The sequence below is a fragment of the Lepidochelys kempii genome, chromosome 7, assembly GCF_965140285.1.
Source record: "Lepidochelys kempii isolate rLepKem1 chromosome 7, rLepKem1.hap1, whole genome shotgun sequence".
Classification (NCBI taxonomy): Eukaryota; Metazoa; Chordata; order Testudines; family Cheloniidae; genus Lepidochelys; species Lepidochelys kempii.
The window spans coordinates 56,590,787-56,603,486 of record NC_136386.1 but is presented as its reverse complement, the minus strand read 5'-3'; the positions used below and the strand labels follow the sequence as shown (position 1 = coordinate 56,603,486).

The 12,700-nt window shown below is 40.8% G+C and overlaps 1 protein-coding gene across 4 annotated transcripts in view; it reads right to left on the bottom strand.

Moving 5' to 3' along the window:
* TM9SF3 (transmembrane 9 superfamily member 3) overlaps positions 1–12,700 on the bottom strand; it is a 93,726-nt gene that overhangs the window by 67,788 nt on the left and 13,238 nt on the right. For 3 of the 4 annotated variants that reach the window (XR_012159928.2, XM_073352979.2, XM_073352980.2), the window contains exon 2: positions 10,085–10,280. Coding sequence is in view for 3 of the 4 variants with exons in the window: in XM_073352979.2 (XP_073209080.1) it covers positions 10,085–10,280 (196 nt within the window). In the remaining variant the exon portion in view is untranslated. Of the gene's footprint in view, positions 1–10,084; positions 10,281–12,109; positions 12,134–12,700 lie in introns of those variants that run through there. The other variant, XM_073352981.2, reaches the window with a different exon arrangement.

The following is a 12,700-nucleotide window of genomic DNA, read 5'->3' as shown; positions in this document are numbered from 1 at the left end:
GGAAAAAATGTAATTCCCCCCTTAGTAACAAATCCAAAGCGTAGGGACTAACTGCTTTTTCTAATTTATGCCAAGCTGACTTTAAAAAGGGTTATGGTGAAATCCTGCCAACCAGAAAATATGAATATGAATATGCCCCAGAAAAATATAGGCTCAAACTCAGCATAGGCATAAGTGGGTTTAACCAATATCCATAGCTCAGCAACACCATCAGATTCAAATATAACTCTGAACTCCCTGGCCTTTGTCTGCTATAAGACAAACCTTTAAATGTGTGAAAAGGTAAATGCCAGGAATCTGCAAGTCCATTACAATATTTGTACACACACAGATACTAGTTTTGTTTTTAATCAAATGATAAACATCTGAATACAGTGATTAACTCAGACAATGCATAAGCAAGATTACTAAAGTATAGCCATGTAAATTGATGCATATAATTGTCCTTCTTGACTCTGTTATTTAGTTGTATTTCAGAACCTAAGCACTACCTTGTGGTTGTGAAGAAACACTTTAAAATGTTAATTAACAGGAACTAGTATAGCAATGTCTGCCTCAGGGCTTGCCTGCACAGGAAGTTATTCCAGAATAGCTATCTAGCTTTAAATACACACCCTCTCCCTTGCTCATTAATGACCAGGCTCCAAAAGTCTAATGATATAAAACCACACTGTCCTGAACTGGACAACTCTTCTGCCCTCCACCCTAAGCCAAAGCAATCTCAAAGTAGAGAGAAAGCACATTATTTCCTTTCTGACTTCTCATTAGCTTGGGGATGTTTGGTCTTTTCAAAACAGAACCAAAGGGACAGTTCTGAAAATGGGATTCAGAGGAGCTGAATATCATACAGAATGGGGTGGATAAGTCAAGGACTTAAATATCTGCAATTGTGGTATTAGTAGGAAGAGTTTTAGTGTTAAAGACACCTGAGAGGGTGAAGTTCAGAAAAATCTAGCCATTTATGCAAGGCTCATCTCCACAGTATCAGCACCTGCACACACCTTTAGAAAGGCAGCCATTTTAATTAGGATGAAAAACCCCATCCCATGATGAACAGAGAGATCGGAAAAACACAGAGTGAAGAAACTGGTCTAGAAACAGAGTGAAGAAACTGGATGAACAGTTATTGAATGTGAGCTGTTCCTAGCTCAAAGCATATTCTGAAAAGCCCTATTTTCCAGTGTAAAGGATCTCAGATAGGCTGTCACAACACTGCTGAATCTGTATTAGAGGGAGCTAGCCTAGTGAGTTTTCTTCACTCATACATTTTTCACATTTATTCAGAAAATAAATCTGTACATTTGGAGACTTACAATCCCCGTCCACAAGTTGTTGCACCCCTGACACATCTGGGAAATACCTTTTCCTGATTCTTCTCCATTAAAAGGAGGAGAGGGAAGGACACTGCAGCAAGTCTCTTCCTCCAATACTAAAGCATTTACAGAAATGTCCGAGAAGGTATTCAGAGACCTCTGAGAAAGACTTATGTGAAGGCACCAGATCCTGATTCTGAGCCCATTTCTTCAGAGATATAATAGGGAAAGAGAAGGTTCTGCAATGATCAAATAAGATTTTTGACTATAAAGAGATCTCTAAACAGGACAGAGGACAGAAACGAATGGATTGTTCAACCTGCATATCCAGCTTTCTTGAGGATGGGAAGAGTATGACATGCAAAGAATGTTGGCACAAGAACAAATCAGCATAAACTGGCCATGAATACATTTAGAAATTAGAAGGTTTCTAACCATCAAAGAGGTTCTGGAACAGCTTTCCAATAGGAGTAGTGGGGGCAAACCACGCAAGTTTTAAGATGGAGCTTGGAAAGTTTATAAACAAAATTCTGTGACAGGGTTGCCTGCGAAAGCAGGGGACTAGACTCAAGACTGGAAGGGACTTCCCTACATAGGGACACAATGACCCAGGTCTAAACCAGCCTGATTAACACTGGCAATGATGGTGGGAGTCAGGCTTTATAGCCCTTTTTATGTCTCTATGGGAAAGAACTCCTAATCTCGGCAGGCTGAAATACTGGGTGGTTGAAAGAGCCCATTTCCTTCCCTTGGCAAAGCTGTTTTCCCCACTATTAAAAAAAAAATTCTAAGGTTACTGAAGCCACTACTTCCATTCCAACAGGAAAAGTTTCTGTTCTCATACTACACAGAAACATTTATGATGGAAGCAACAGTCTGATAGACCACAAAACAACCCACTGCTGTTCCCATAGTCATGAAAATAAAAGAGCCATCCTCACCGACCAAAAAACCTGAGATGACAGAGAAGAGCATCAGTAACTGACTTGGTGTATGGCTAATCTTCTGGAAGTCAAGAAACAGCGTGGGGGAAAAAAGGGAAAGTAGAATACACAATGAAAGGGCACAAATATTCTCATGTGCCTGCCTGAGATAGAGAAAGAAGAAAATCCCCACCTGTACTGGTAACCACCAAGTCACACAAACTGACTTCTTTTCCAAGCTGTTCCCATATCTATGGTGTGCTCTTGCTAACGGGGATGACGCAGAAAATTAGTCAGATAAAATATTGTTTTCATTCATATTTAGTAAAATCCATGATCTGTAAATATAGTAAATTAGTAACAAAAGGATTGTTTTCTAGGGTGGTTGCCAGTATCATTGACTGGTATCAGCAGATTCGTCTAAAGGATAGGGTCAATTTAAAAATCATGTTAACACAAGTGTCTTTCCTTGTGTTAGCAACAATGCTTTAAATTGTTAAAACTGAAAGTTATAAAATCTAATTACATTTTGCCATTTATGCCTGTCACCAGGTCTCCACAGGCTTCCTCCCTCTTGAGCCTGCACCCTGTGTTTAGGCTGGTACTGTATAATAAAGAATCTTCCACACCTTCTTTTGCTGGATCACCCAAGTGTCTTTATTTACAGTGTTCATGCAGTTCCCAGATCCCCCAACAGCTAGTGCCCCCCAGACCCTCCCCAGGGTCTCCTGGCTTTTGAGGCTTCCTTCTTTGGTAAGGAGACCGTGATACCACCCTCCTGTCTCCTCCCAGGCTAGCACCCCCACTGAGGTTTGCCCAGGGCTTTTATAGCCCTCTCAGCATGTTACTCTGAGCCAGCCCTCATTAGGGCTTGCAGCTAGGCTCCCTGCTGTATACCAGTCTCTCTACTCCTGGCCAAAGAGCAGGCTGCAGCCAGCATTATGGCAGGGCCTTAAAGGGGTTTACCCCTGCCCTGACACAATGCCCCTCATTGTTTTTCACTTTGTAAGATTAGGAAATAGAGAGTCTTATTTTGGAGACATTTGGCTACCCAGAACCTCAACCCATTATCCCCAACTGCTGGAAGAGGGAAGGCTATTGCAACTTTAACCAAGATAGTGGAATAGGTTTGGGGGACTGGGTCGTGTTGAAGAATGGTCCATCTTTTGTATTCGGTTCTGCCTGCTAGATATCTGAATTAAGCATCACACACACCCCTTAGTTGACAGAAGGAAGAAAGAGCTTTGCCAACTTCCTCCCTTCTAAAGCCTTCTAGGTACTGCAAGGGGTGAGAATTTTCACTACCCTATTGATTCTAAAAACTCTTGGTTGCTCTGAAAAAGAGGATTCCTCTATTCTACAATAGTCCCAAACTTTTCTGTATGCCCTCTGCTGCTGCTCAGAGCTCTCTCAAGCAGTAGCATAAAAATAACATGATTTTTGACACCCTCACTATTGCCTTTAGGGTTATAAATAGCAGCAATTATGACTAATTAACTTCATTTTGCAGCAGCTTAAGGATTTATAAGCAGCAGCAGCAACACTGGAGTTCTGTCTGCAGATTCAGGAAGACAAAACTCCCTAGGTCTGCCTTCGGTATGGTAGGTTTTCACCATCTTAAAACATTCTGCCTGTTAAGCAAAACTTCATTTCCACAGAAGTTGATGGTATAGATCTCCACACTCAAAGACAGCTTTCCACTGACCAGCCTTAAATAGATTTTTCAAGTCTAAGTCACATGAAGTTCATAATAATGAATGCAAGATCCCAGTACATCTGTTTTAGCAATTTTAAAGGGAAATATTAGGAATGTTTCAGATTATCTAGCTAAAGTCAGAACATTATTTCTTTTAAGCACGTGTCCCTTCTTTAGTATTATGGAGGGGCAGAGGAAAAGAGCTTACATAGCAAAGAATAAGATTTCATGTCATCATCTTATTTGGTTTAGTGATCCTAGAGAGTGGGGCTCCTGAAAGTGCCGGGGGGACCGCTGTTTCTTTGACCTCTGTGTCCTTTGCAAGGTTTATCAGAATTCTCTTACTCTAGGAACTCTTTTTGGCATGTGCAGAGAATGAGTTGTAACTAACTACGTTCCCCCTCCACCCCCAAGTCACAACAATCATCTTTCCAAGTCTTACCTAAAGGATAGACCATCCTTTTATCCAGCAGCTTTCGATTTAGTACTGGGTCGCGGAATGTAAGGCACTGGGTCACGGCAGCTCTGGTCAGCACCACCGACCGGGCCGCTAAAAGTCCCGTCGGCGGTGCTGCCAGCCTGAGGCAGGCTAGTCCCCGCCTGTGCTGACACTGCGCTGCGCCCCGGAAGCAGCCAGCAGCAGGTCCAGCTCCTAGGTGGTGGTGGGGGGAGGAAGGAAGGAAGGAAGGAAGATGACACAACACAGAGCTCCACACTCCCATTGGTAGTTCTCGGCCAGTGGGAGCTGGGGGGAGAGGAGGGGAGGAGCAGTGCCTGCAGGTGAGAGCAGCATGGAGTCACTTGCACCTCTCCGCCTAGGAGCCAGACCTGCTGCTTGCCACTTCTGGGGAGCAATGCAGTCCATGGCACAGGGACAGGCAGAAAGCCTGCCTCAACACCGCTGCTAACTGGGAGTTGCCCGAAGTAAGCCCGCACCCTGATCCCCTGCCCTACCCTGAACCCCAAACCTTTCATCCCCGGCCTCACTCCAGAGCCTGCATCCCCTGCCCAGAGTCCTGACTCCTTCCCACACCCCAAACTCCTGCCCCAGCTCTGAGCCCCCCCCCAAACCCGGAACCCCCCTCCTGCACCCCAAATCCCTCATCCCCACCACAGAGCATGCACCTCCAGCCCAGCCCAGAGCCCCCCTCACACTCTGAACCCCTCATTCCCAGCCCCACCCTGAACCCCAATCCTCTGCCCCAGCCCTGAGCCCTTCCCACACACCAACCCCCTCATCCCCAGCTCCGTTGGGTCGTGGACATCAACAATTTTCTTCAACTGGATCACCAGAAAAAAAGGTTTGAAAACGACTACTTTTATCCACCCATTTCCACAAGTGTTTCCTACCAAAGTGGCTTAGAAAATAACTAGCGTTTAACCCACTGAAAAGGAAAAGCCTAATCTGTCTTTTTCCCCTTTTATCAGCCAGGGAAGTAAGAGCTACCTTACCTGACAGAGGAAATGGTAGTGGTTTCCACTCCCTAGGTTAAGTCTGACTATGTTAAAAGAATGAGGAGTACTTGTGGCACCTTAGAGGCTAACAAATTTATTTGGGCTAAAACCCACTTCATCAGATGCATGGAGTAGAAAATATAGTAGGAGATACACACACACACACACACACACACACACAGAGAGAAAACATGAAAAGATGGGGGTTGCCTTACCAACTCTAACAAGACAAATCAATTACAGTGGGCTATTATCAGCAGGAGGAAAAATCACTTTTATAGTGGTAATCAGGATGGCCCATTTCAAACAGTTGACAAGAAGGTTGAGTAACAGTAGGGGGGGGGGAAATCAGCATGGGGAAATAGTTTTTAGTTTGCGTAATGACACATCCACTCCCAGTCTTTATTCAGGCCTAATTTGATGGTGTCCAGTTTGCAAATTAATTCCAGTTCTGCAGTTTCTCATTGGAGTCTGGTTTTGAAGTTTTTGTTGTTGAAGAATTGCCACTTTTAGGTCTGTAATTGAGTGTCCAGGGAGGTTGAAGTGTTCTCTGACTGGTTTTTGAGCGTTATAATTCTTGACGTCTGATTTGTGTCCATTTATTCTTTTGCATAGAGACTGTCCAGTATGGTCAATGTACATGGCAGAGGGGCATTACTGGCACATGATGGCATATATCACATTGGTAGATGTGAAGGTGAACGAGGCCCTGATGGTGTGTTCCCTATGTTAAGTGACCCTTACTACCTGTGCCAGTGACTGCCATCAAACAATGGCAGCTAATTTATAAATTCACAAGTGCAGAAATGAGCAGTCAAGTAGTGAAGCAGACGGTAAGTTAAGCTACATTTTGGGGATTCACTGCTTCTGCTAGAAACTCCAAGGAAATAGATCAGTTTACGTAAAGGCTTTTACATAGCCTTGGGAGCTTCAGTTAGATTTTGGCAATAGTCAAGATTTTGGGACACTGTACTCCATCTTGCATTTTATCTCTTCTTAAAGAGACACTCAACTAAAATTGCAAATAACCACTGGCACCTTAATATTTCAATCTTAATAGTGTAAGTCCACTTTTTGCTTTATTGACGTATTGCATTTTCAGCTTGGCGAACAAAAATAACTATAAAGTCAGTTTCACTTTCAAATTCTTAATGTTTTAATACTGGAGTTTCTAGCCCTCGTGGGCTAATCATAATCTTCAAACACCAAGTGAACCTAAACCAATACAGTGTTATCTTTCCAAGTGCGTCTGTGGCTGCTGACACGTGACAAGACTATGCTGAGTGAACAGTCAGTTTTGCTGGTTGTCATAAATATAAAGGGAAGGGTAAAGCCCTTTGAAATCCCTCCTGGCCAGGGGAAAGCTCCTCTCACCTGTAAAGGGTTAAGAAGCTAAAGGTAACCTCGCTGGCACCTGACCAAAATGACCAATGAGGAGACAAGATACTTTCAAAAGCTGGGAGGAGGGAGAGAAACAAAGGGTCTGTGTCTGTCTGTAGTCGTCTTGGCCAGGGACAGAACAGGAATGGAGTCTTAGAACTTTTAGTAAGTAATCTAGCTAGGTATGTGTTAGATTATGATTTCTTTAAATGGCTGAGAAAAGAATTGTGCTGAATAGAATAACTATTTCTGTCTATGTATCTTTTTTGTAACTTAAGGTTTTGCCTAGAGGGGTTCTCTATGTTTTTGAATCTAATTACCCTGTAAGATATCTACCATCCTGATTTTACAGGGGGGATTTCTTTATTTCTATTTACTTCTATTTTTATTAAAAGTCGTCTTGTAAAAAACTGAATGCTTTTTCATTGTTCTCAGATCCAAGGGTTTGGGTCTGTGGTCACCTATGCAAATTGGTGAGGCTTTTTATCCAACATTTCCCAGGAAAGGGGGGGGTGCAAGTGTTGGGAGGATTGTTCATTGTTCTTAAGATCCAAGGGTCTGGGTCTGTAGTCACCTAGGCAAATTGGTGAGGCTTTTTACCAAACCTTGTCCAGGAAGTGGGGTGCAAGGTTTTGGGAAGTATTTTGGGGGGAAGGACGCGTCCAAACCGCTCTTCCCCAGTAACCAGTATTAGTTTGGTGGTGGTAGCGGCCAGTCCAAGGACAACGGGTGGAATATTTTGTACCTTGGGGAAGTTTTGACCTAAGCTGGTAAGGATAAGCTTAGGAGGTTTTTCATGCAGGTCCCCACATCTGTACCCTAGAGTTCAGAGTGGGGGAGGAACCTTGACACTGGTACAGTATTATGAAGAGTAGCAAGTGAAAGTGTGAACACTCCTCTGAGTCTCAGGCTTCTTCTTGGGAAAGTTCTAAGCAACTGCAGAAGAACTGGAGAGAGCAGTAGAGACCATTCCCAGCCATGATGCTGTGGTGGAAAGTTTGAATAGTAGAATCCTTTCCCTACCTGACCCTCAGGAGAGTGCACAAGAAAACTCCTCCTTTCCAACAGCCAAAGGAAGCAGAAGAGAGCCTCTATTTTCCAGCCATATGAAAGCAAGAAATCCAGTATGAAAATGGAGCCATCACAGCATGGCCCAATGATAATGACCCAACAGAAATCCTTGTAACTTCTCCCCTCCCAGCACTTGTGGGGCTAGCCTCCTCAGCAGTATGCTGCCTCTGGACCTCACGTGCACCCTCCATATTCCCATCTATATCTGCTTTTTGCTGGTATGCTTAGTCCTCTAGAGAGAAATTGAGGACATTTTTCAAGCAGACTCATAGCAGTTTCTCACTCGTCAATAAAATGCTTTGAAACTTAAACCATGCATGCTCATCTGCATTGCTTAGCTTATCAGACCAAGCTGCTCTGTAAACTCTTCATAAGTTATGAAGATTTACCAGACAAGTTAAGAGTGGCTATGCTAAAAAACTGACCTGCCTCAGCAAATGATTTTCCAAAAAAAAAAAAAAAAAAAAATTCCTGATATTGAAAGGACTTTAAAAGACCAATGATCTACTGTTAATTAATAGTACACGTTTTCTATTATTTTTCTTAAGTAACTTCATTGTGCTTTGTGTCTCTGTAGATAAAGATTTTACCATCAGCAATGATCAGTTTTACAAAAGACTACAAAAAACCTTTTCAAAGTGGAACTTCTACCAAGTTAAGTCAAAAAGAAAAGGAGTACTTGTGGCACCTTAGAGACTAACCCATTTATTTGAGCATGAGCTTTCGTGCGCTACAGCTCACTTCATCGGATGCATACCGTGGAAATCTCCTGCTGGTAATAGCCTATCCAAAGCGATTGGTTAGTCTCTAAGGTGCCACAAGTACTCCTTTTCTTTTTGCGAATACAGACTAACACGGCTGTTACTCTGAAACAAGTTAAGTCAGTTTTGTAGCTCACTTTAACAGTCTTCAACACAGGTTACATGTAACCCATGTATTGTGCAATTTCACATTTAGTTTTAGAGATTCACTGTAGAAGCTAGGAGTTCATACAATATCATTCAGAAGAGGCAGTAAGACATTAATTATCCTGTTGATCATTATTTTAAATGTAGTAGTCCCATTATTTCTTTCTATTCATTTAACTGGAAAGTGATCAATCTTAACTGTGGAACTTCATGTCATTTCCCTCCCCTAAACCCAATTCCAATTTATTTTTAACTTTATATGCAATAAAGGTTCAAACATTGCCTATATAAGGAAAATTAATGGTAACAGTGCTTTCAGTCTGAATTGTTATAGAAAGTAGACCTCTCACTTTTTTGGTTTTTCAATTTTGTGTTTTATCAACTTTTATTTTTATAAAAATACTGGGCAAAAAAAAAATCAATAGTGAAGCTTTTACAACTGGAAGATTAAACAAGATGGATAGAATAGTCAACAACATTAATTTTGGGCAAGACTTTCAAAAGTGCTGCACCACCCCAGGAGCTGCATGTGCTCAGCATACTTGAAAAAAATCTAGTCACAGTAGTACCCACGTTCTCACTTACAAGTTCTTCCTTTATTATGCTGAAGAGCATTTGGAAGAGGTCCACAGCTCATGTCTACCCCAACAGTAAAAACAGCAACACCATAATTCCAATTTTACACACCAGTAGGAACAGTATTACCAGAACACACACAAGTTTAAAGAGTAAGATTAAAGCCACAGAATATGCTCTGTTCTACAAAACAAGTTTTCCTTCAAAATCAACCTCAAAACATTGTTTATATTCTACACTAAGTTTTTCTAAAGAGGATATATGGCTAAATATCTCATATGTCTGAGTTGTCCTGTTTTCAATAATACAGAAAAGCAAAGAGAAGCCCCTCTGATATCTACCTGTGCCAATATGTGGTATCGGGCAGTCATTTTACATGTACTCTCTACATAAATTAAGAGCTGCACTATTATATTTTGAAAACTTTTTAACCTTCAAAAATAAAAGCAATATACTCTACTTTCATACTGAGCATTCTTTGATTTTCTTCAATCCTGTCCACATTCAACATTTGAATGGCCATAATCAGTTACCACAAAAGTTTATTAGCTGCTGCAAGGAAATATCTTTAAAGATGAATGAGAGAGAAAGAAATTCAGTGTTTAAGAGACCATTTGTAATAAAGGCCTCTGTTTTCATACAGAATTGTGATCAGCAATAAGAAATCTACTAGTCAAGGGAACTGAAGGTGTTTCTTACCCAGGAGTTTTTAATTCAGAGATTCAATGTAGGGGATTTTTTAATATATCTTAGAATGCTTACCTTTAAATTTAATGTCCAGACCACTAAATTCCAATTCAACTCCTTGAAGTGCTTCTCCTAGTGTTTCATGATAATGACTGATGCTTTTTTTTGATCCCACGCAAAAGGGAAGAGAGAAGTATTTGTATGTCTCTTGGCGATTGTGATAAGGTCCTACTGTATTCATCCAAAGAACGACTTCTTCTTTATCTTGGTACTAAAAAAAAACATTGAAACATATGAGAAGTCTACCTCAGGAAAATTAAGCACATCCATTCTTCATGTTATTTAGAGAGGCAATGGTACATTTGTGGAGTTCAGAAAGGAGGGGTCCAACACCATCTGCTCTTTGAATTAGACAATTAAAAGAGCATCACATAGGACAAATATTTGGGGGAAGGGGGGAGAGAAAAGGAGAAATCTATGCCTGCTCCTCTTAGGCATTTAAACAAATATTTGGCATGAGGGTACGAAGCATCAGTGGCCCTTCACAGGTAACACTCCCAGAAATTGGAAGCATAGTAACTTACAAAAAGCATTAAAGATAAACTCCTTTATCTTTTTTATCTGCAACTGTATAAATTTACCAAAGACTGCATACAGGGTGCATAAATTGTACCTTGGTAGAACACAAGTACCCTCCATCTTAATAACTAGAAGTAGCAATGAGGGTAGCCCTCTCAACAGGGTTTTGCCCTGGACTTCTCTGTAAAAGCAATTAAAACCTCACCTCTTGTAGCTACCTCTGGTCACTAAATATAGTACCCCAGCCAGTAGCTGTCTAAAGTTTTTTCAAGCTCTATCATAATAATTCCAATACTCTTAATATATGCACTCCACAGATAAATGTCTCCAGTAATGGTCAGATATTGGGATGGACTCACAAAACTAAGACTCAAAAGTGTTTAAGTTATCACTCGGGAAAATGCTAACCTTGACTATTTTTTTATTGTGCTTTTAACAGTCTTCACAGGACTAAAATAGTTTACCTCTAGCCTTTTCTCCAAACTTCAATATATTGATGACTAATTCATCAATTCATCTAACCACGTGGATCCGGTTTTCAAGCCAGGAATAGGTGCATATAATTGTATTTGCACATGGCAAATCCCATTTTCAATCCTATTTAAGAGCTAAAATTCAGGCCCCATAAATATGCAAGAATGAAGTGTTCTCACAAGGCTGAGATGTGCACAAATGGAACAAATATTTATGTTACTTTGAGTGGAAAGGGGAATCAAATGTCAATTAGTCATAAGTGCATTTTTTATTGTGCAGTCAAAGTAACTGGTAGATGAGAGTTAGATATTTTTCATTTCAACAAATGAACAAAAGTCCTTAAACACAATAATTATGAATAGTTAACTACCATACGGCTAGTTGGGCCTAGAAAGAATTAACTACAAACCCACATGTAGAGTGCTTGAGTCATGAGTGGTTAAAAATATGTTTTATTCTGATTTATGCATTTAAGTCACCGTGTTTTGAGAAAAGATTTAATACTTTCATTCCATCATGCCACTTTATTAACAAGTCAAAGCTACATAAAATGGAAAGCCTTGTATTCTTTTGTATTACATCTGCAGCAATCAATGATAAATATCTGGTCAGCTTCACTACTGCATGTCCAGCAATAATACTAACCAGCTACTTGTCAGTTTCACTTTACTTGGGAAGTAGCAGAGGTACACAGGAGATTTTAGGGATGGGGAAGGAGAAATGAGGAGGGAGCAAAGAAAAACCATACAACATGTGAGAGAAAGCCAGAAGTGGTTCCCCGCTCTGCTATGCCAGTATAACCAGCAACTTGAAAGGTTATACTGGCACAGCATTAACAATCCATCTTTGCAGAAAGCTGAGGGAAGGTGGGAAGTATAGCACTCAACAACTGAAGTGAGCATTAGGCTCCTTACCACATTCCTGATGCTGCTGGCAGATTGGGGGCTATATCCCCATCTTTCTCTCCTTTTGTAATGCTTGACTTGACTTTTGTACCTTCCTCCAGCTAGTGGTTTTTGAGTAAATGTTCAAGTACTCAAGCATTACCTTTCAAGATCCAAGTTCAGTACTGTTTCTCTCATGCAACTGCTGATGACATGCTGACTTGTAAACAGAGTGGTATTCTTTTTCAGGAGTGGATTATGTTAATTTTCTTAAACTTCTGAACTCTTGTCTTCCACAAAGAGTGAAAAGGGAAAAAAATTAACTCCCATTTTAATAATGTACTTATTTGCAGGCAGTTTGTTACTGAATGGTGACCTCTAGACTTTTTGGAAGCATTCCAGGTCACCTTTAAAATGTATTAAATCAACTGTATACTATATGCAAGTATAAACATGGGGAAATAGTTTTACTTAGTGTAATGACACATCCACTGCCAGCCTTTATTCAAGCCTAATTTAATGGTGTCCAGTTTGCAAATTAATTCCAATTCAGCAGCAATATTACAACAAAAAAACTTCAAAAACAGACTCCAACAAGAGACTGCTGAATTGGAATTAATTTGCAAACTGGACACCATTAAATTAGGCTTGAATAAAGACTGGGAGTGGATGTGTCATTAGACAAAGTAAAACTATTTCCCCATATTTATTTTTTCCCCCTACTGTTCCTCACACGTTCTTGTCAACTACTGGA